The following is a 25275-nucleotide window of genomic DNA, read 5'->3' on the forward strand; positions in this document are numbered from 1 at the left end:
AAGCAGAGTAGGTCATTCAAACTGCATTCTGCCTGATTAACCTCAAAAAGCCTAAAAAATATATATATATACATATATATATGAGGACATTTGCCTGATAGGTTACTGAAAGAAGAAATTATTTAATTTTTTTGGAATAGTTTCGGATTACACTTCTTGGCACAAGAAGAAAAGAAGCTAGTTGTTTTTCACACAGGAGTGGATTTGTGGTTTGGCTTCCCCATGGCTTTCTGCTGCACGTGTGACTCCAGGGTGCTGGTGGCCGTAGTATCTGGGCTGCTGACCGCCATCATTTTGGGACTGGACATTTGGATGACCGTGGTCAGGATCAACAGAGGTAATGTTGTCCTACTATGTTTAACTCAGAGCGAGAGAAGGCATTGAGCCTCTGTCTGTGCCACCTGCCACAATACTGGAATGTGCCATGTCTAGGCTGAGCTGCCCATCAGGGTGCTATTTATGAAATATATGTAAGGGTCAATTGATGGCAAACATGTGGTTGTATATACACAAATGTGTGTGTGTGTGTGTGTGTGTGTACGTGCTCGTGCATGCAGGGTGAGAAATGACACGGTTGAATTGACCTCTTTATGTTCTTTTTAACTCCTGACTGAATAGATAGCAGAGTAATAATGAAAATCATTAATAACACGTGTTTGGGTTTGTTTAGCTAAATCCAAGAGAAGAAAATAGTTACGGACATACACATACACGTACACACATAAACATACGCAGAATAGAATTTTATCTCAAGAACGAAGTTTAGAAATGTTCTCTCTAGCATTGTAAATAAAATGATATGGTTTGCGCACAAAGTTCCCACTTCTCAGGTGTAGAAAACTACTCAAAAATTAACATAATTTTCCTGGTTATTCAGCAAAGATTTGTTAGCCACCTGCTGTGCTACAGCTGACAGCAGATTGGGGGTTGGAGGAGAGGGGTTATGGTGTTAAATACAGTATGTTTAAGGGAAAGCCCCAGAAACTAGCAGCACAGACTTTCCCTTATCCTCATGCTGTCCTCTTGTTTTGCAGAGGTTCTCCATGAGGGATTCAAAGCGGGATCTGCTCAGCACTCCCCTTTTGTAAGAAACAGAGAAAGTACCTAAGGAAACTGAATAAATAAGAGTAAATAATGCCAGTTAGGAGAAGGTAGAAGGAGAGGTGGTCTGCCCTCTGAGAAGATAACTGCAGACAAAGGGTTGGAGCCCGCAGGAGTACAGTGTATGGCATGGCTGCAAAGATCCTCTGTGGAGCACAAAAGAAATCAAATATATTGGCAGCTGACAGCGTGGTAGCTGAGAATAGATCTGATTTTCTTCCACCAAAGAACAATATTTCGAGAATACTGTATGAATAGGATTTAGAGAACGTACCATAACAAAATTCACCAGAACAAAAACAATCAAATTTGGACTTGAGAAAAATGTATTCTGTTTCTTCATTTAAGTTTTTAAAAATAGTTTAGTTGTGGTTTAAAAAAATTATGAACGATAGAGTTTACCCTATGAAGTCTGCTACATTTATAAGACATTATTTAAACGCATACTTTTAAGAAATCTTTCCTTCCTTCCTCCCTTCCTTTCCTTTCCTTTCCCTTCCTTCCTTCCTTCCTTCCTTCCTTCCTTCCTTCCTTCCTTCCTTCCTTCCTTCCTTCCTTCCTTCCTTCCTTCCTTCCTTCCTTCCTTTCCTTACTTGGCATCTACTGTTAAAGGGAAATTTGTGGTAGGTACAACAGAACCATTAAAACAAGGACCAAAATACAAAAACATTGTAAAGAAGAGGACAGAGTGGGGAACAGAAAGTACATGAAAGTCAAAGGCTGGGGACAGTTGCTAAAAATAAATACAAAACCTAAGCCTGAGCTTCCTGAGGTCTAAGGCCCGAAACGTAGCAGAGTAAGTAACAAATATCCTGTGTCTAGCAGTAGAAGCACACCAGCTCCTCAGAAAAGACAAGCGTTTCCTTGCTCTGAGCAGAAGTTTAAATTGGCTCTTTTTACAAGGGATATCCCTCTGTTTGGGGGTAAACCCAGTTGAAAAGGAAGGGGTTATTGCTATCATTTAAAGAGGAAGATTGAAAGACTGATACTGCTTACTGTTATATTTTGCCTTGTACATTTTATTCAGATTTTGTTTCAGTTGGTAAATTCTGGTTCATTCCACGTCACTCCCTTCTACTCATTCCATCACTCTACTCCATCTCTTTCCATCTCATCTCATCCCATCTAATGTAATTACTGAAAGGTCTCGCTTTGGTTTCTTTACTTGTATACAGATGAGTTGTTTTTAAATTTATTTTTTAAGGAGAGAGTTATGGATATTTCATTATTATAAAACTCACAATTTAAAAATTCTTACTATATTTTAGGTACTATGCAAAAAAATTCACACACTTTATTTCATTTAATCCTGACAACCATCCTTTGCAGCAGATATGAATATATCCATGTTATAGATGGGGAAACTGAGGCTCGTAGAAATTTTTTTGTTTGTTTTAATTTTTTTATTGGGGAACAGTGTGTTTTTCCAGGGCCTATCAGCTCCAAGTCCAGTTGCCATCCTCAATCTCAGTTGCAGGGGGCACAGCTCACCATCCCATGCGGCAATTGAACTGACAACCTTGTTGTTAAGAGCTCACACTCTAACCAACTGAGCCATCCGGCCTCCCTAGAATGTTTTTAAGCTTACATAGTTAGAAAGTGTTGAGTCTGGATTGGAATCTAGATTATTCTGACTTCAGTGTCTATGCTTTAGTCCCAAACTGTTCTGCCTTTCTAGAAGCAAGATAGTGGTAACTCAATCAATTAATTCATCTTTTCTTTTTGAGACAACTATGGCTGAAAACCCTAATTCACAAAGATATGCAGTAACCACTAGAATCTGAGCATTTTGTAGTTTGGTTAGGCAAAGTTAGGCCCTTTGGGATGTCACATTGTCTTCAAGTCAATGAGATTCTACTTTATTAATGGTGCTTATAGAGAGATTAGCATTCCTGCTTCAATTTTAAGGTTTTCTGAGTTTTCAAATGTTGTCTGTAGATTTTTGATGGCAGAGTATCTGCCATAACTTTGCCACCTTTTGCTATGTTGTGCAAAAGCATTTTCTCCAGCTTTGCAAAGTTATATGATTGTCTAATATTGATCTTCTAGTCCAGAACAGCAAAAGACACTACATACAACTGCAATGCTTAGAACACTGTTCATTTTCTGATAGTATTCATGCTGGTGACTGCCTTTCATAGAAAGATTTCTCCTATTCATGCACCTCACCATCTAGTAGCCATCAAACAAGCCACAAATGAGCTCATCTCTGTCTAATTATTCTGTGTGTTACTTTTTGTTTATAAAAATGAATCATTGGTTTAAATCGTAAGCAAGTGCTTTAAGATATGTCCTCTAGAATGCCAGTGATCTGTGTTGTATAGAAAACGTTTTTATTCTGCTTATTTACGATAAGGCCTCTTGTAAAAGATCATGATTCAAGGCTCTGGTCCTGATGAAGCTGACAGCATTTCATGTGGGTAGACGAGACTTCTTTTAGGATTGCTAGAATAGTCTTTGGCATTTTTATACGTTGGCGATGAAAACATTAAATAATAATGATCTTTTTTCACCAAAGCATCACAATATTTATGAAATAAAATGCATTTCACTATGTATTAAATACACACACACATGCACACACACACAGTATAGAAGTAAACACAGATGCAGACATGTTGATACACAAAAATATTGCCAAGAGAAACACCTTTCCCATCTATGCTCCCAGGAGCAAGATGTCCTATGCATTTGAAAGTTTTACATAGTAAAATATTTTTCAAAACTATTGATGACTTTTGCAATTTTCAAAAGGGGCTCAAGACTTGGAGTTTTTCTCTGATGATACCAGTTTGCCTGAAACTCTTCATCAAAAGTTTCACATGGCTGTCTCCTTCTTTGGTGGTTTAGGTCTTAGGTGATATGTCACCTTCTCAAATAGACCTTTCTTATCCACTCACTCTAAGGTTATTACCTCATTCATTCTCTTTCACATGTATTTTTTTCATGGCTCTTATAACCTCATAATTTCTTATTTATTTGTTTGCTGGTTGACTATCTCCTCATTTCTAGAATGAAAGCTTTTATAATAAGTCAAAGACCTGCCTGACTTGTTAATCTATATTTCCTGCACCTAAAACAGTACTTGGAATATAGCTGCCAATACAAAGTTGATGAGTAAATGAAAAAATTATGTGAAAACTGGACTAAGAGCTGTCAAATAACTACATTCAGAATTTCTTGTGATTTGCCTCAAAATATTAAAATAAATATAATTCTGGATTTGTTTACATCAGTTAACATAGACACTATTTTAGTTTTCTTTCCCTGCTCCAAGCGATGTAACACATTGACAATTTCTGAGGCTTTGGCTTCATTAAGATCTCTCCAACTTTGTGTGGCTTCTTTTGTTTAACTATACGATCAACAATCTTGTAGGATGCTTTTATGTTTGAGAAAAATATACGTTTTGCCGGCCCTTCAACCTTTCACATTGGGCATTTTTAAAAGAATAATGTCCACCTTATCTTATGTATTTTTCAGAATGGACAGACATAAGGTGCTCCATCTCTGTTGGAGTCGTACTTCTAATAGCAAGAACATTGTAACACAAGAAGCAGCATGGCTTTTGGGTCCCATTCACATGATGAAAGTAAAATAAAAACATAAATAAGCTTCGTTGTCTATCTTTCCATTGACATTTTTCAACTTGACCTAAGCCTGATGTAAATATAGACAGATGTCCAAAATCATAATAGTAGGAAATGTTCTCTTTAACTCTGACCAATGTGAGAGTATCTTAACCTCACAACCTATTAGCAATGACAATTATGCCTTATTCAACCATATCCTATGCCTCTTCCTGCTCTCTGCCATCATGACTCTTTCCTACCCCTCTCAACATACTCTAGCCTTCATTACCTATCACAAGACTCACTTGTGCCACAGGCTAACAAGAGACTTTTGTAGGTTAAAATATTCCCAGGCCCTAAGGTTAGACTTTATAGCACTGAAATTCTTGCACAGTAAGAATTGTGGGTTGTGAGGGAAAGGTCAAGGACAGTTTATTGATTCTCGGAAAATAATTTGTCTATAGATATTTGGCTTTCATTTTCCTGAATTACAGTAGTTCCTCAAGAGACAAACTCGATACTAAATCAGACTCATGTGACTATTCCTGGAGGACAGGTTGCATTTTGGGGTTAAAAAAAAAGTCTAAACAAGTGTTTTCTGAATGGAGGAAGTTGGGTTTTAGGTAACCGTAGTGTTATTTAGTCTTACTTGTCAGCTGTAAATCTCTCTTCTGCTCCTTTATCAGTCACCCTTTTTGCTTCCTCATATAATCACGCTCTAAATCAAGAGAATAATTTCTATGAAAGGAAAGGAATTTCTTGAGGAATAAATTTTGTTATGTAATTGGCTTAAGGGCATGAATTACTTTAACATCAGAATTAGTGATGTTTAAATTTTTAAAGTCACTTCCTTAAATTAGGAGGCAAGAACCTCGGCTTAGTGGATTTTTTACTTGATTTCCAGGTATTAGATATTTTTACTTGGAATTCTGAATACAACCACCATCCATGTGTCTTTGATAACACATGCTATTAAGGGAAATCTACTATAGAATATGGTAGTTAAGAATGTGTGTATTAGAGTTGGGGAGAGAAAACAGCTCTGAAGCCAGACTGCCTGGGTTCACATAAGCCATACTTTATAGGGCTGATATGAGGAATAAATGAGTTAATATACTGACAGATTTAAGATGATGTCTAGTACGCTGTAAGCACTCAGTAAATGCTGGCTACTATAGTTTAGAGCAGTTTTCTCCAGTCCCTGAATTACGTCTTGAATAGATGCCATTGACTTAGATTGAACCTTTGGATTGAAACTCGGTTTGTCAAACTGAAGGTCTGCAATAGGTTTAATCATTAAGCTCAATTGACTAGCTCAAAACAGAAACAGAAACAGTTCTAAGAACTGCTATATTTTCCTGTATTTTTAAAGATTCCTGTTTTTTTAAAGATTTTATTGGGGAAGGGGAACAGGACTTTATTGGGGAACAGTGTGTACTTCCAGGCCTTTTTTCCAAGTCAAGTTGTCCTTTCAATCTTAGTTGTGGAGGGTGCCGTTCAGCTTCAAGTTGTTGTCCTTTCAGTCTTAGTTGTGGAGGGCGCAGCTCAGCTCCAGGTCCAGTTGCCGTTGCTAGTTGCAGGGGGCGCAGCCCACCATCCCTTGCGGGAGTCAAACCAGCAACTGTGGTTGAGAGGATGCGCTCCAACCAACTGAGCCATCTGGGAACTCAGCGGCAGCCCAGCCAAGGTGCCATGTTCAATCTTAGTTGCAGGGGGCACTGCCCACCATCCCTTGCGGGACTCGAGGAGTTGAACCGGCAACCTTGTGGTTGAGAGCCCACTGGCCCATGTGGGAATCGAACGGGCAGCCTTCGGAGTTAGGAGCATGGGGCTCTAACCGACTGAGCCACTGGGCCGGCCTGACCATAATTATTTTAAATTCATGATCTGATAATTCCAAAATCATATGTAAGTGTGGTTCTGATACTTGGTTTTTCTCTTCAAGCTGTGTTTTTTTGTTGTTCTTGTTTTGTTTTTTGCCTTTTAGGATGCCTTGTAATTTTTTATTGAGAGTCAGACACGACATATTAGGTAAAAGTAATTGAGGTAGAAACCTTTAGTGTAAGGTTTTATGCTTTTCTGTCTAGGAGTTAGGAGATGTTCACTTTTTGCTGTTGTTGTAGGTGTTCCTTGCCAGCCAATCTCTCTATCCCTCCTCATTACCCCTTGGGCAAACACTGTTCTGATTTTATCACCTTAAATTAGTTTTGCTATCCTTGAACTCATATAAAAAGAATCATACAACATTTGCTCTTTTATAGTATTCATATTTTTGTTAACATAATGTTTTTGAGATGTATCTGTATTGTTGTGTTTGTTGCTTTTTTATTGCTAAATAATCAATATTCCATTATATGAATGAAACATAATTTGTTTATTCAGTCTCCTGTTGACGGACTATTTGGGTGTTTTGTTTTAACTACCATGAATAAAATTGCCAGGATTGGGTTCCCTGGTAAACAAATTTTGAATTAAAAATTTGTCTCCATAAAGATTGCAACAGGTGCTCTTAGAATCAATATTTATGGGGGAATGATGAAAGCCAGATTGGGTAGAAGGAAAAATTGAACTGCAACATAGCTGAAGCTGGGTTGCCCCATCAGAGTTGCCTTCTGTATTAGTTATCAATTGTTATAGAACAAATAACCCCCAAACTTAGTGGCTTAAAATAATGATCATTTATTATCCTTCATGGCTTTTCTGGGTCCAGAATTTTGAAGCAGCATGCCTGGGTAGTTCTGAGTGAGAATCTCTCATGAAGTTACCCTCAGATGGTTGTTGGAGTGGGGTCATCTTAAGTTTCTTCACCATGTGTGGTGTCTGGGCTCAAAAGACTCAAAAAGTTGAAACAGCTGAAGCTCCTCATGCCTCTCTCTGTGTGTCTCTGTGTAGTTTCTCCCCTTGATATCTCCAGCATTGAGGCTTCAAAATAGCCAGGTTTCTCACGTTACCTATAGGCTCAAGTCTCCCAAGCCATATATTCTAAGTGAGAGAAAGCCAGGTGGAAGCCAAATCACCTTTCATTATCTAGCTGGGAAGTCACAGAATGCCATTTCTCCCACTCTGTTGGCTGAGGCACATACAAAACTTCATTTGATTCCCGGAGACGGAACATCAACCTCACCTGGCAATGAGAAGTGTCATCATCACATTATAAGAAGAGTGAGATGGGATACATAGTGCAGCTGTCTTTGGATAATACACTTCTTGAGGTATTGAGGCTGGGGCATGAGCCTTATTTCCTGGCATTGACCAACTATGGCATGCATCATAGGATCTTGGATGAGTTGACTCTTTAGTTGAGTCTGTTTCTACAATAGGACTCAGCTAAGTGTTCTCAGTTACCAGCATTCTCAAAAGTTGGAGGAATGAATGGTTCAGTCCTAAAGGGGAGGATCCAGGTGTCATATAATAACATCCACAACAGATGTTAGTAACATTCTGGTACTAGTCTCTTTTTGGATGTATATTTCCATTTATTTTGCATATTTATCTAGAAACGGAGTTTTTGTGTCATAGGTAGGTGTATCTTTAGCTTTGTAAGAATTTGCCACACAGCCTTCCAAAATGGTTGGACCATTTGAAATTCCTAGTAGTAAATTGCTAGAGTTCCAGTTGTTCCACATACTCAGCAACATTTGGCATCATTGGTTTTGTAATTGTAGACATTCTAGTGGGGTGTGAAATGATATTTCATTGTCGTTTTAATTTGCATTAGTCCAATGACTAAGATGCTGAGTATTTTCATGTGCTTAGTGCCATCTATATACCTTTTTTCATGAAATGTCTATTTAAGTCTTTTTCCCAATTTAAAAAGTGGGCTGTTTATATTCTTAGAAGTAATATATATATTTTTTACAATTTACAATTCTAATTTACAATTAGATTTACAATTCTAGTTTACAATTCTAGTTTATACTTATACTTCCTTTGTCAGATATGTATATAATATCTATCTATCTATCTATCTATCTATCTATCTATCTATCTATCTATCTATCTATAATATTTTCTCCTGATCTGTGGCTTCCATTTTTATTTTCTTAACAGTGTCTTTTAATGAGCAGTAGTTTTTAGTTTTGATTAAATCCAAGGTATCAATTTTTTCTTTTATGTTTAGTGCTTTTTGTGTTCTCTTTAGAAAAAAAATTGTCTTTCCCAAAGGGGTAATATACTCTTATATTTTCTTAGAGAAGCTTGATAGTTTTAGCTTTTGCTTTTATATCTATGGTCTATCTCAAATTGAATTTTGAGTGTGATATTTTTACCCATTTAATCTAGCACCATATGTTGAAAAATCTTTCCTTTTCCAATTGAATTGCTTGGGCATATATTTTTTTTAAAAAATCAACTGACTGATTATGTTATTTATTTATTTATTTATTTATTTTTTTATTGGGGAATATTGGGGAACAGTGTTTTTCCAGGACCTATCATTTGTTGTCCTTCAATCTCATGGAGAGCACAGCTCAGCTCCAAGTCCAGTTGCCATTTTCAATCTTTAGTTGTAGGGGGCACAGCCCACCATCCCATGTGGGAATTGAACTGGCAACCTTTAGTTGTTGAGAGCTCATGCTCTAACCAACTGAGCCATCCGGCCGCCCTGACTGGTTATGTTTGATCTATTTCTAAATACTTAATTCTATTCCACTGATGTATGTGTCTGTCTTTATGCTGATCTCATACTCTCGTGGCTGCTATGGCTGTATAATGAGTCATAAAATTAGTCACGTGAGCTATCCAAATCTGTTCTTCTTTTAAAAGTTTGCTTCAGCATCTCTAGGTCTTTTATACTGCCATAAGACTTTTAAATAACTTTGTAAATTTCTGCAGAAAAAATCTTTTGTTTCTGGATTTTTAGCTGTATCATTTTGGGGAAAATAGTCATCTGAACAACTTTGAGTCTTCCATACATACATGGTATATATCTCCATTTATTTAGATCTTTAAAAATTTCTCTTAATAATGAGGTCTTGAACATATTTTGTTAAGTTTATTTCCAAAAAATTGATAAATTTTATGGTAATTTCAATAGAAATGATTTTATAGTTTCATTTTCCAATTATTTGCTGCTAATACATGGAAATAATGTTTTTGTATATATTTTGTATCATGCAACCTTGCTGAATTCACTTATCAATTCAAGTAGCTCTTTTCGAAAAAACCTTAGGATTTTCAACATAGATGATGATGTCATCGTCAAAAAAAGATAATTCTATTCCTTCCTTAAGTTTATGTTCTTTATCTCTTCTCTTCTCTTCTCTTCTCTTCTCTTCTCTTCTCTTCTCTTCTCTTCTCTTCTCTTCTCTTCTCTTCTTCTTCTCTTCACTTCGCTTCGCTTTGCTTCGTTTTTCTTTCTTTCTTTCTCTCTTTCTTTCTCTCTTTCTTTCTTTCTTTCTTTCTTTCTTTCTTTCTTTCTTTCTTTCTTTCTTTCTTTCTTTCTTTCTTTCTTTCTTTCTCTTTCTTTCTGTCTCTCTCTCTCTCTCTCTCTCTCTCTCTCTCTCTCTCTCTCTCTCTCTCTCTCTGTCTCTCTCTCTGTCTCTCTCTCTGTCTTTCTTTCTTTTTCTTTTTTGCCTATAGCACTGGCTAGCATCTTCAGTACAATATTAAATGAAAGTGGTTGGAGCAATTATATGAAACTTTTTTCTATCATTCTTGGGGGGAGGCGCATTCACTATTACACTATTTAGTATGATATCATTGGGAGGTTCTATGCAGATGAATCTTATCAGTTTGAAAAAGTGTCCTTTCATTCCCTGTTTGCAGAGAGTTAAAAAAATGTCAGATGCTTTTTGTTCCATGAACTTATTGAAATGAACATATGGTTTTCCCCTTTTATTCTGTCATATGGTGAATTAAATTAATTAATTTTCTATTGTTAAACCAACCGTAAACTCCTGGGATACATCTCACTTGGTCATGGTGCATTATTGGTGTTATATATTTCTGGATTTGATTTGCTACTATTTTTAAAAGATTTTTGCATCTGTATAAATGAGATTTATTGGTATGTAATTTTCTTTTTATGTCTCTCATATTTTGGTGTCAGGGTTGTCCTGGGATTATGAAATGATTTGGGAAGTTTCCTCCTTTCTCTGTTTTCTGAAAGAGTTTGTATAATTGATGTTATTTCTCCCCTAATTCACTAGTAAAATCCTCTGGGTCAGTAGTTGATTGATTTCTGGATTTTTTTCCTTATCTCTGAGTTTCAGCAGTTTGATGATGATGTGTCTAAGTGTGGTTTTCCTCATATTTATTTTGCTCGTGCTTTACTGAGTTTCTTGGATCTATAGTTTAAAGTTAATTAAATTTGAAAAATGTTGACCATTATTTCTTCAGATGTTTTATCTGCCCTATTCCACCTCTTCTCCCCTCTGGGAATCCGATTGCATATATATTAGACTGCTTGAAGTTGTCCCACATGTCCCTGAAGCTGTCTTTTTTAAAAAATGTTCTCTCCCTAGATTTGAGAAGAATTTACAGACATGCTTTGAACCTTTCTTCCATATGGCTTCCTCCATTCTGTAATACCTCCATTCAATTTCTAGTTGTTGTGGTAGCCCCAAACAGGTTTCTTTCACACCTTAACTCATTAAGATTGTGGCTTGCTGCTGGAGTGTCAGCCGCCCTTGCTATATCGACTGGGTAGTGCCCTTATTGGAAAGACTGTATAAACTTGGAATGCATTTCAGTTTCTATCTGCTTTTTATTTCTGTCCAATGTCTTTTAGTAGTTTGTCTGTTTTACTTTTGTCAGGAGTTTAAAATTACTATCTGTAGGAGTATTAATATGGTACAACGTACTCCATCATTATTGGAAATGGAACTCTTCCTTTCCGTGTTCTTAAGCTTAGTTAATTTGGTCAACATCTACCTTGTCTTCAAATTTAGAGACTCCAGTGTCTGCAACTCAAAATAACCAGACACTAGATCCTAATAATCGTGTCTCAGGTATGCGTCCTGAATCTAATGACTCTTAACTTCCTTAGAGCTACTGCTTTATAAGGTCTGACAATTAAGTTCGCGAACTTGTCAAAATGTGCTTACATTGGCAGCACTGTGTAAACAGCTTGGCAAGGTTTCAGAATCTTGGTATATCAGTGTCTCATAGCTGTGTTCGTATCAAGGTGTGGCAGTGTCTTGCTGAGTGGTGTTCATTATTGTTGCGTGTTTTTATGTGCCATTTTGAGAATGTCTGAACTTGAATTAGAGCAATGAAAAAATATTACATTTCTTGTTAAACTTGGCAAGAGTGAAAGTGAAATGAGTCCAACTTGTTAGTCCAAGTTTATGGGGATAATGCCATGAAGAAGATGGCAGTGTACAAATGGCTTAAATGTTTTTCTGAGGGGAGAGAATGCATCACTGATGAAGAGAGGTCAGGGTGGTCAGTAATGAGTAGAACTCATTGCAATGATGAAAACATTGTAAAGATTTGGCGAATTGTGTGTCAAAATCATCAGCTGACTGTGAGAAACATAGCAGACCAAGTAAATGTCGATAGAGAAACAGTTAGGACAATTTTAACTGAAAATCTTGGCATGAGAAAGGTGTGTGCAAAAATAGTACTGAATAAGTGCACTGATGAACAAAAGCAGAGTCAAAGTTTGCCAAGACCTTTTAGAGAGGCAAGTTGATGTTTTGGGCCATGTTATCACTGGTGCTTAAACATGGGTGTACCAATATGACCCTAAAGCAAAGCGTCAAAGTGCACAATGGAAGTCAGCCAATTCTCCACGACCAAAAAAGTTCCGTTAGTTCAAATCAAGAGTCAAAACGATGTTGCTAACCTTTTTTTAAATATCAGAGGAATTATTCATTATAAATTTGTACCAACTGGACACACAGTTAACCAAGTTTACTATTTGGGAGTGCTGAAAAGGCTGCGTGAAAAAGTTAGATAAAAACGACCTGAACTTTTCACCAACAGTTCATGGCTCTTGCATCACAACAATGCACTAACTTACGTTGACACTGTCTGTGAGGGAGTTTTTAGCCAGTAAACAAATAACTGTATTGGAACACCCTCCCTACTCACATGATCTGGCCCCCAATGACTTTCTTCTTCACCCAAAGATAAAGGAAGTATTGAAGACATTTTGGTGACATTCAGGACATCAAGCATAATATGGCAACAGCTCTAATGGCCATTCCATGAAAAGAGTTCCAAAATTGCTTTGAAGGGTGGACTAGGCACTGGTGTAGATGCATAGCTTCTCAAGGGGAGTACTTCGAAGGTGACCATAGTGATATTCAGCAATGAGGTATGTAGTACTTTTTCTAGGATGAATTTGGGAACTTAATTGTCAGACCTTGTAGATTTGATCCTTGTTTAACTGGTCTTACTTGCCTCTTAGCCTCAGTCACTTCCCATATTGCTTGAGGTTTCTTCTTAAAAAACATTCTTTATTATGTTGATCACTCGTTTCAAGACTTCTCCAGGCTCCTGCAGGATTAAATCTCCTTGGTGTGATTAAATCTCCTCTATAAACCACTCAAAATCCATTCTATGTCTTGCTATTGCTCTACATAGAAACTGTGCTTCTGATATATTAGGCTTTTCTCTGTTCCTTGGACACATCAGAACTTTCCATATCTTTGTGATTTAGTACTTTGTATCCTGACTACTTGGGCCATCCATTTGTATTTCACTTTTCTAGGTTTAGTCTTAAAATTCGATTCAAATACTACCTCTTCTGGAAAGTCTTCCCTGGATAGGTTACATCTCTCTTCTACATTCCTACGCACTTATAAATTTGTGTATTGACTTGGTTGGTCTGTCTATCTATCTATCTATCTATCTATCTATCTATCTATCTATCTATCTATCTATCATCTATCTATCTAATCTCCTGTTTCCCTCAGTAGATTTTAATCTCTTTGTTCAAGGTGTTGTGTCTTTCAGTATGTTTTTTTGGTACCTCTAACATTGTATATCCCGTATAGATTCTCAATGTATATTTTTGTTGATGATGATATTACAAAGAATATTTCCCAGCAATGACACTCAAAGTAATAATTTTTTTGGAAATTAAAGGCCACAGACCCCAAAGGAGAAACTAATCAGCCAGTTCATATACTATTCTGTTATTTATTGTTTCTTTAGGAAAACCTCCCCCCTCATCAAGCATCATTACAGGGATCTGCAGCAATGGTGGAACCTGGGAAAATGGCAGATGCATTTGTCCAGAAGAGTGGACAGGACTGAGATGTACAAGGGGTAAGCTTCTTTGGATAAAACTAGGGTGTGAATTTTAGATGACGCTTGTGTTAGTAAGGACAGCAGCAAAGTTTCTCGAAGCTTTTGTTAATGATTCTAGTAACAATGGCCATAATGATGATGGCTTTAAGATGTATTTATTAACTCAGTAGCAAAAAATGAGTTTTCTTCTTGGGCTATTTACCTATGTGTTCAATAAATCTTGTCTATTTCCCAACTATCAAGTTTCTCTGTATATTCATCATTGCTTTTCCTTCAGGTTTCAGTGTCTAATACAGGATAATTGGTGATATGATTTTCTTGGTGATATGATTATCTTTCAATTGGTAATATACCATATTATCCCATTTCTAATGTCACAATTATAACATATTCAACTCTTTTGAAATCAAGATGCAGCTTTCTTTCCAAGTATATACTTAGATGAAGTTTTTGTCTTTTCTTACTTTTTCTTGGAGTGATCTTATTAATTTAGTGGTTTGATTTCAATCAATGGTATCTCAGAATCAAAGTTCAAAGCCAGTTCATGATCTGCAGTGTGCTTCTCGACATCCTGCAAGCTTCATGCTGCCTGCTTAGGCATCAGAGCCCCAGAAGCACAGTCCTGCCATTTCCTGTATTCCTACCAGCCAGAATATCCCACGTAACCATGACTTCTACCTTTTTGCTTTGACCCACATCCTATGATGCCCTTTGCCACTGTAGGCTCTAGAGGGTAAAAGGGGTGGGGAGAGGGAGATGAGGGTAAGGCGGATCAAATATATGGTGATGGAAGGGGAACTGACTCTGGGTGGTGAACACACAATGGGATTTATAGATGATGTAATACAGAATTGTACACCTGAAATCTATGTAATTTCACTAACAATTGTCACCCCAATAAATTAAAAAAAATAAAAATAAAAAAATTAAAAAAAAAGATTTCAACTAATCTGATACACTATCCTTGCTGATGTATTAGGAACCACATCCCACATCTACCAAGTTATATATTGTGTGCATTTTAACTGGAAACTGTTACTTAACATACTAGTTATTCTAATGGTAGTAACTTAACCAGATAAGAAAGTATGGCATTGCTGGTGAGTCCTATAAGCCTTCTATTACCCTTCAAGTGATCCTGGAAAGTTTTTGAACTTTGACTTTTATCTGGTTTGAAATTTGAAAAAGAAAAGTATAATGTATGATGAAAAAAACTTTTTTCTTTTCATTATAGCTAATTTCTGTGAAAACGGTACCTATGGAAATTTTAGTTTTGGCAGAATTCCAGTGGGCAGATATGGATCTTCCTTGCAAAAATGTGGCAAGAACACTCTAAATGGTATGTGCTTTTCCAAACATCTCCTCTCTTTAGGCATATGAATCGCTCTGCTGGCTCATACCTATCATCCCTCCAACTAGTATTAAGTCCCTGGAAGAGGCATCAAAGAAGGTTTTGTGGAAAGGTTTGGCTCCCTTTCATGATGCCAATGTTTAATGTTTAGGGTGCTACCTCACATAATTCTAATTTTCCTGAAGATATTAATATGGATCAGTTGTAAATTCCTTTTAATACTTCTTTGATTGGTTTATTTTTACAGCTTACTCTGTCTCCTGGAGTTTGATCAGGTTTACACCTGCTCTTTCAGTTACATAATTTGTCTCAATTTAAAAAATAGCTAAACTATAGACTTACACCATATGTGGTTTCAAACTTCATATTTCTAGATAGAGATGCACAATTAAGTCTGTCCTCAGCTGGGAGTTCTTCTTCTCCATGGTCATTTTAGGTGTCCATCTTGGAACCTTCTCTATCTTCATCATACCTTTCTTGAAACATGACAATCTTGCTTGTATAGAGGCATTCCAAGAATATAGGAACAAATAACATTTTATATTTCTAATATGCTCCCTAATGATATCCAGGATTTTGGTGATTTTTTTCGATTTCAATGGCACATTGTGTAACATCTTCTGAGAGTCGCCTTTAGAAATTCGTGGCTCTCTTTCCCGACAGCTTACAACCCATGAAGCAATATGATTTTCCCTAAATGTTTGCCTGTCTTTTACTTGCATTGACTTTCATCTGACAAATTCTCCTAAGTCTCACATCTTTTTGCAGGTTATCATCCATTTCCTGCAGAACCGGATACCTCAATAACACAGCCAATTCTAGATCATTTATGAAAATGTTTGATAGGACTTCTGTTAGTAATGGCCCTGGGGAGAATTTAACATTTTATTTAGATATTTATTTTTGTGCATATCGAGGGCTCTTTGAAACACTAAATAATGTACTGCTCTTCTCTCTGTGCTTTTTCACCTTATTTATTGTAAGCGATTATGTAGACTGGCATTCCATTTGCAGAATCCAAATTGCTTCTGCCCACATACATCATTCTTACTCAAGTATTTATGATAGATACTATTCTTTACATAGGTACTTCCAGGCTCTTGATTAAAAGCTCAGAAGGTAAAAATGGGATTTTATCTGTACTGTACTTACGTCTTATACTTTTATGGTATGTTCATGGATACTTATTATCTTAATTTTTATATGTCTTGTATGTCTTAAGTATTTCATAATAATTTATAAAACAGAGAGAGCTACAAAAGAAAAAACAAATAAACAACTGTGTGCTACTGAATCAGGGAGAGTAAAAATATCAGCAATATACCCCTCACGGGCTATCAGACTTGCTTGATATATGTTATTTTTGGGGGAGAGGACAAGAGAAACACTATCTTTCAATTGGTTATTTATTTTCTTTTCTGAGCTACTATTATGAACATATTTATTATATGTACCCTTGAATTTCAGATTAAGCCCTTAAGATAACTTTAAAAATATAGATTTCAACTATTGGCAAATTTGCTTTTGGTTTTATATTAGAAATTACTTCTAAGTATTCAATTTTATACAGCAAATTATAAAAATACTTTTCAATGATTTTGAGTGGATACATATAGACGAAAACATGCATTTCAAATATGGCTGCTTAAAAGACAAAATCCTATATATACGTTTGAAATTTTCATTATGTAATAGTAGAGAGGTGGAGCCATCATACAAGTTCAGATGAATTTAACCTTCTACTTTAAATGTTGTAGAAGCAATCTCTAATTTCAGTTTTTCTAGTTGTTCCCCAAAAAGCAGCTGCCCAAAGCTGGTCCTGAGGAAAGTTTGGTCTTCTGAGAAGCCATCTCTCTAATGACAGCTGGAGATGATCGCATCTGTTAGCAGCCTCTTAAGTATTGGCCACAGGAGGAGACTGAGTAAGGGAAGCTCAGGTGACAATTCTAGGAAATAAACCCAATGATTCAACAAATGTTCACTGAGAGCCAACCAAGTATCAAATAGGTGCTGCAATATGATAGAACTCTTTGCCTTTCAGGTGTTACCCAGATTTGGCTAATAAAGGAAATATCAATTTATAATTCAATATCTAGTAGGAATTTTCATATTGTTTCTGTTCCCTCAGCCTAGTATTTCCTCATCACATCCAATGCAAATCCCTGTCCTTTGTTGTTGGAAGGCAAATCTTCCGTGCAGACTTCAAAGGAAGAAACTACGTAGTCAACTGGTCTTTTGAATTCCAGACTTAAAAATCAAAACAAGTGGTAGTGGTATCTGCCTAAAATATTCTTGTAGTAACTGTCTGATTCACTTTTCTACTGCTGCATATCAAACCACCTCAAATCTAATGGCTTTAAATAATAATGATTTAGATATTTCAGTTTTGCGGCTTGACTCTGGCAGCTAGACTGGCTGGAAGGTCAACAACGACATCACTCGCATGAGGCGTTGGTGCTGGCTGTTGGCTACAGAACAGTAGCTGTCCTCCATGTGGCCTCTCATCCTCCAGTAGATTAAACCGCTTCCTGTGGGGACAGAGTCCCAGAGAGCAGTTTCCAGGCTCTCGGCCTCACATGGAAAGGTGCTGGCTCGGGCAGTAGATGGCCGTCTGCTATAACTGGTTGGCCATCAGCTGTTACTGGTTAGCCATTAGCCACTAATATAACTGCCGTGGCTACGGTAGCAAGAACAGATTGCAGTTAGCAAGTGAGGTTGGTTGGCAGAGAAGCGGAGGACAGATTGTAGATCATGTGGCTCCTGCTTCCTGTGTCTCCAGCACAGCCACCAGCGAGAATATAGTGCTATGAACCCTCAATCCATGGCTCCATTGGTCATTCTTGTGCGGGGAGTGGGAGCTGAGACCCCGCATGACACCCCGCATGACACACTCATGACAGTCTCAGGGCAGCATTCCAAGCAGGTAAAGGCCAAAACTCCAAGGCTTCTTGAGGCCAAGGTATGGGACTCGCACAATATCATGTCTACAACATTCTGTTCACCAAAGCAAGTTTGAGGCCAGCCTAGATTGAGGAAGTAGAGGAACAGACTTGCACCTCTTGGTGGGAGGAGCAGCAAAATCACACTGTGAAAGAGACATGTATACAGGAACAGGCAGTTACTGTGGCCATCTTTGCAAACACTGTCTTTTCTTTTTTCTTTTTATGAAAGCGGGCAATCCAATAGCAACCGCGCTGTGTGATCATACTGAAAATGGAACGATACAATTACAAAATGTGACAGTAGGAAATTGCAATGAAAACCTACAAACCCTGGAAAAGCAGGTATGCCATATGGTCCATGTGACAATGGGCAACTAGAAAAAACCTGATGGCTAAATCAATGCTTTTTAAAACTCTTCAATTAGAAATAACAAAAACTAGTACTAAAATCATTTTTTTATAAGTTGACATCTGTTTGTGAAAAAGGACAGTTAGACACGTTGGTTCGCCAAATTTCAGCCTTATCACAAGCTAAGGACTTTTTGAGACAGGAAATTCCAGAACCTGATGGTAATCTCAAGGCTGTATCCATGAGCAGGTGAAATAAGGAAGTAATCTGAGTAGATGTTTTTTCATGCAGATTAAATTATTTTGACTAAGGATACACCCAAATGCAAATACATGGAATTGCTCACATCTGGGGCTAAACAAAGGGAGGAGGGGGAAACTTTATGTGGTCCTTCTATGTGTGGGCACATTACATATTGTGGGAACAAAACCCCCAAAAAACAGTTTCCAGGCTCTCGGCCTCACATAGAAAGGTGCTGGCTCGGGTAGTAAATGGCTATCAACTGTGATCAGATGCCAGCAGCTGTGGCTAGTTTGCCGTCAGCTGTAACCCGTAAGCCATTGGCCACTAATATAACTGCCTTGGCTACGCTAGCAGGAATGGAATGGGGGCTAGCAAGAAGATGGTGGCTGGCAAGCGCGGACTGCTGTTAGGCAGATTATGTAGATCCTGCTTCCTGTGTCTCCAGCCCAGCCACCAGCGAGAATATATTGGTTTGACTCCCCTATCTATGGCTCCGTGGGTGTTCCTTTTTGGCCTTACCGTGTCCTGCGTTCTTGGGCGGGGAGTGGGAGCTGAGACCCTGCACGACACATATGTTATCTCATTTAGTCTTTATAACTTCTGTGAGTTAGATGTTTTTCCCGTGTTATGGATAATTAGAGCAAATGGCACTGATTATTGAGCACTGACTGCATGCTAATCACTGTGGAACAGTTTATGTACGTTATTTTATCATATTTAATTCTTAGAGCAACTCTATTGATAGGTTTTAAGGTATCCATTTTATAGATGAGGAAACTGGTTCTGAGAGATGCAGTGTTTTGCTCAGGAACCACAGCCAAAATGTGATAGGGCAGCTCTTGATTTTAAAATCCACACTGTACCACACTGGTTCCCTAATTAGAGATGGGCTGGGATGGGGGTGGGAGTGGGGATGGTAGCGGTGTGTGGAGGTGGCTGCCAACCACGTAGGTTGTGCTAATCACACAGACTTCCTTTTTTGGAATCTGACAAGCCAGTGTTTGCCTATTAGCCCTGCCACTTCCAAGCTGCGTGAAGTTTGGGTGAGGTCCTTTCCATCTCCAAGGCTTTACATAGGGATGAGGATGGTCAAGTCACAATGTTGTTTTGCATATTACATGTGATAATACCTGTAAAACATTTAGCAAAGTGCTTAGGATGTAGCAGAGACCAGGCTATTGAATGAGAACATTGGTTTTGTCTACTAATTGGCTATTGTTTCCCATTCTTTCCCAAGCTTGAATAGCCTGTAACCTTGGTTTGATTTTTGAAATGATACTGCCATCTAGTGAAAACTGAGCCACACACACAAATGCACACGCACTCATACACACACATGTTGACCCTCAGCTCCACTAAAGACAATATGGTGCACAACACCGAGCCCAGGGACCAGTTGGTACCTGGAGAAGTTGTCAAGCTCAGTGCTTCCCAAACTATCTGAGCTGAAAAGCTAGTTTTAAAAATTTCCAACCCATTGCAGACCAATAATCTTGTAAAATGCAATAAAAATGAATTACTTGGAAAATGAAATGAAAAAAAAACCAAAATAAACAAACCCATTTAAATTATTAGCTTCAATAGCATAGAACTGTTATATAAGTTTACAATTGTTATATAAGTTATGCAAGGAAAGAAACAAACATGAAAAATCGGGCGAATGTGATGTTCAGGAGATTAAGGCTCAACTAAATTCTGATTTATTCATTTGCAGTTGCTTGCAAAGTGTTCAGACATAGTTGTATAAAGTTAGTTTTTGTTTTATTTGAACAGATAGACAATATCACACACTTGTCTTCAAATATTTCTAAAGAAGCCCAGGTCTTAACATCTGATGCCAGTAAATTAACTCCTGACAACGTCACTTCTGCTGCTAAAGTGGTTGGACAGATCTTCAACACATCCAGAAATGCTTCACCTGAGGTAAAACTCACAAAGTTTTTAAAAAGGGGAGGGAAAGAAAGTCATCCCACACTCCATTCCTTATTCCTTGAGATGGGCTTGGGCATGGTTTAGGTTGCTGAAAACCGTGTTGTACAGCATGCGTTCTGTGTGATGCTCAAAGAAATAAACAAGGGCTCCTTGTCCAAATAGTCTCTTTCAGGATAATCACAATGATCATTATCATGTTAAATCTGGAAAGATCTGGAACAAAAAAAAAATCTATTTTTCCTTATTAATATATTTACCAACTGCCTTTGACCTCAGCATGCCTATTCAATTCCGAGTAACTAGTGTTCTAAGGAACTCACTTTGGCACATGCTATTTTAAACTCTGATCTCTTTCTGCTAAGTATATTTGAATTTAAATGTTGGCTTTCCAAAAACCTGTAAGCCTAGTTTACATTTCTGATATTATAACCTGTTCCTAGTTTGCATTTCTGATATTATAATCTGTTAAACTCTTGTACCTGAAAACAAGAACTACATTCAACAGTAAACATTTACCAATTGGCACAGCTTGAGTTCTGGTCAAACTGGGCTATAAACCACCAATACAGACTGACTCCATGTCTACCAACTGAATATCAGCAAGGCCTAAAAATATCTACCCCTTTCTTCTGTTCCCTTTACATGTCTAATTTCAAAAAATAGTTTTATGTTACTCTAGGTCCTTTGGTAAGTAAGTGGGATTAAAATCACAAGTTAATAAAAATAGACTTGAGAGACAAAAAATAATGATCATCAAATGTAGAATTTATGTTTCTTTATTTGTTTGCCTTGTTCCTCTGTTGGTTCACTTTTACACCTGAAACCTATGCAATTTTACTAACCATTGTCACCCAAATAAATAATTTAAAAAATGTAGAATTTATGGAAGGATTAGCCAGTAAAAACAGAAGGGTATCAATACCCCAAAAAAGGGCAGTAAAACAGTAACCAAATGACAAGAGATCCTTTCAGATGTACTCCTGATTTTTTAATTATAAGAAGACTAGAAATAATTTTATTGAGTCTAATAGTTACTAAGTATAACTAATAAATTATATTCAGTATTGTGGGCTGTAACATTTTGACAATCAGAGCCCTGCACTCATCTTATTTCATTTCTGCTTTTGTATCCACCCATCTGTTTTTGTGTTCTTGGGAGTGGGACAGAGGCTCTGTGAAAGACCTTGCTATGAGGCCATATTCAGAGGACTAAGCTGTCTAACTGACTACCTCAATTTATATTTTCACTGTGCCTTATTTTTATTTTCTCTGCTGTCTTATGTGTGGAAAAAAAAAAGCTTTTAATTCTGAAAAATACTTGCCTCTAGGTTGCCACCATACGAGTAGTACCACTTGATATCATAATAATTCATGATAACAGTGGTCATGATATATGTCCTCTATAACCATTGGTGTCTTCTTCCTGGCAGGCAAAAGTTGTTGCTGTAACCACAGTGAGTCAACTTCTAGATGCTAGTGAAGAGGTTTTTGAAACAGCTGCTGCTGCTGGTGATAATACCCTTGAAACGTAAGCACGATTCCAATTTGAAAGAAAACCTGACAAAGTGCTGTTTACTTTCCTAGGTTAAAGCATTAACAGAGATGTCTTTATTTCTCTCACGGATGCACTAGCTGGCTGATTCCTCTGGAATTAAGACTGAAACCTTGACTTTCTACCTGATCTTCAGTTACTGGATGGAGTGATGTATGTTAGCTCCTAGTTCCAAGCGTGGCCATGGATAGAGAGTAACTGGCATGATTTAGATTAGCACTTGTTTTCCCAGTCTTAGTTTGATATGCCTACCATTCCCGGGCAGGAATTCCCGCCCATTCTCAGGAATATTTTTCGCTTTCCCATTCTGGAATCCTGAAATATAAACTGTTTTCTGTTCTCCACGATGAATCATTTCCACAGAGTGATGGTTGATACTACCAACCACCTGGGTTCAAGGAGCCGATTTTCCCAATTTTCTGACCAACTTTTCTCAGGAGTCGAGAACAGGAAAGAGAAAACAATTCATGAGAACAGGTGGAAATTCCCACCTGGAAACCCTAGATATGCCCGTGGGGCAACCTGCATACACAGCAGAAGCTGTTCAAACTCCTTTCTCAATTCACAGAGCTGCAAATAACAACATCACTTTGCAAGACATGTTGGTAGCCCCTACTCACAACTCAGTTCTCCCCAAGATCCTGGTATATTTTGATTAAGCTTTCTTTAGCTTTCCCAAGGCTATACTGAACAATGACAAAAAGGATCCAATTCTACCTGCATTCTCTTTTCTTGAGTTCTATGTTTTGGATAACTTTTGGTTGTATATTTATACTAAAACTCATGCACTTTATTTATTGAGGTCCCTTTCTAAGATTCACTGTGTTTTTTCAATCTTACATGCAATTTTCTTACCTCTTTTAAAATTTAAGTAAACATGCATGCTCATTATATTAAAAAATATAGATAGATGAATAACACTTTAAAAATCATTCTACCTTTATTAATTTACTGGCATCAGATGTTAAAACCTGGGCTTCATTAGAAATAGTTGAAGATTGGTTTGACATATTGTCTATCTGTTCAAATATAAAAAAAAAAACTAACTTTATACAACTATATCTAAACACTTTGCAAGCAACTGCAAATGAATAAACTGGAATTTAGTTGAGCCTCAATCTCCTGAACATCACATTCCTTCTTTCACTCATAGTTTCCTCAAGCTACTGAACTGCCCTTCTACATTTAGTGGGAGAAGTGAAGGAAAAATGGAGAGTAACAGGAAAGAAAGAATCCATCCCAGCTTCAGCCATCTCAAGTTGTGATAGTAAAGTTCTCTAGCATCCATTCATCCATTCTCTTTTTCTCAATTTGGAGAAGGCAGAATGTTGGAGTGGGTGGAGCTCTGGAGCCTCAAGCAGAGTCTCTGCTGGTAAGGGCATCCTACCATAATCTGTGAATCTAAGACCTCATTTTTCCATTTTAGACATTTGCTAGAAAGACTCATAACCTTGAAACTTTGCTGTCATATACAAGCTCATAATTGTCCTTGTTTACTTCACTTTGGGAATACAAAACCGTTTCCCTAATACAGACCACCTTGAACATTTACATTTCACATTTATGTTCATATTTTCTGTTCCAGCCAGCAAGCCTTCTTTGGTTACAAGACACACACTTAAGTTATTTCAACCAAACAGAGATTTGTTGGAAAGGGGCATATGGAATCTCATGGGGACCTAAGGACAGGATCATAATGCAGCTGTGCCTGGAGCAGGGGGATGGCAAGACAGCCATGGCAACATTGAAGGTGTCAGTAGAGGAGTCTGTGGGTCTTCCTTCTGGGATAATATAATGTCTGTAGCCACAGCCTTTGGAGTCAGACAGTCTTGAGTTCATATCTTAGCATTGGTATTTAGTAGCTACATGATTTTGGCTAAAATACTTCCTGTCTCTATGAAGAGCCTCAGTTATTCAGTGTAATATGGGAGTCATTTTGGGACTCACTTCAGTAGGATTCTTGTGAGGCTCAAATGAGATGATGTATGTAAATCACTAGCATCACACCTGATTTATACTTGTTAAGTCTTGAAAAAAATAAAGTTAGCAGTTGCCTTTATAATTAATGACTCAATAAACATCTTTACCTCTCATCTAGTTTCTGCTCTCTGATAATTAGCCCTGTTCATAATGTTGGGGAAATATAATTTAAAAAAATCTTCTCCCAACTCAGAAATGCTCTCCACAAAAGTAGTAGAGAAAAAATACACTTTTATCATTGAGTAAGCTTTAAACCAGAATACAATGAGCATCACAAGCAAATCCTAAGAGATTGCAAACACAGAAAGGAATCTCTCTTTTAGATAGACAAACATATATAACCTATTACATCCATGTTTTCAGATAAACAATAATTAATCCTCAATTAAGAGAATTTGACAGCACTATTTGTCACCCATAGCACTTCCTAAGTTTACTTGGTAAGTGAGGTGACCATTTGTGTTAGCTAATTGACTTTATCCAGAGGAAAAACAAACTTCTATATCTTTATTATAGGAGGTAGTTTTGCAACTTGGAGCAAGGTGCCCAATCACTGAAGTTAGGCTCCTACTCTCCCACAGAATCTGGGATATTAGATGCTACCTCCCTTGATGTTTACATTTCAAAGAAATAGCTCCCATGTGCTTGAGAAAGACATTCCTAGGTCACAAAGCTGATGAAATGCCCATCTAGTCTTCAAAAGGATTTTTTCATGTTGTAAAGAGAGGAGAAAATACTTACAACTTTTCTAAAGTAAGTGTTCTATGAAAAAAGAGGGGAGGGAAATATCCTCCCTTATCATGTTTAATTTGAATGAGGCTATATCCTTACAAATGATATAATGACTTCTCTGGTCCTTTCTAAACCATGACTTTCCTAAAATAACTGTTGCATGAAATGGAAAGTTCCTGTGTGAAAGAATCTGATTGCTTCTTCTCGTCCTTTGTATCAAGTTGATGGCCAGCCTCCAGATCGGGTACTCTGAGTCAGGCACCCATCTCTAATCCAGTCAGTTATTACAAGAGCAGGTAAAATTCATATGGAAGAAGAAA

General features: G+C 37.4%; 1 protein-coding gene across 1 annotated transcript in view; it reads left to right on the forward strand.

Moving 5' to 3' along the window:
- Positions 1–222: 222 nt before the first annotated feature.
- The window catches only part of ADGRG7 (adhesion G protein-coupled receptor G7), a gene marked incomplete at both ends in the record, with an annotated part of 62761 nt that continues 37708 nt past the window's right edge, over positions 223–25275 (forward strand). Inside the window, 6 exons of the mRNA XM_081070378.1 lie at positions 223–337; positions 13779–13892; positions 15109–15213; positions 18397–18509; positions 20533–20682; positions 22122–22219. Coding sequence (XP_080926504.1) covers positions 223–337; positions 13779–13892; positions 15109–15213; positions 18397–18509; positions 20533–20682; positions 22122–22219 — 695 coding nt within the window. The remainder of the gene's footprint in view (positions 338–13778; positions 13893–15108; positions 15214–18396; positions 18510–20532; positions 20683–22121; positions 22220–25275) is intronic.

The sequence above is a fragment of the Rhinolophus hipposideros genome, assembly GCF_964194185.1.
Source record: "Rhinolophus hipposideros genome assembly, chromosome: 2".
Taxonomy (NCBI): domain Eukaryota; kingdom Metazoa; phylum Chordata; class Mammalia; order Chiroptera; family Rhinolophidae; genus Rhinolophus; species Rhinolophus hipposideros.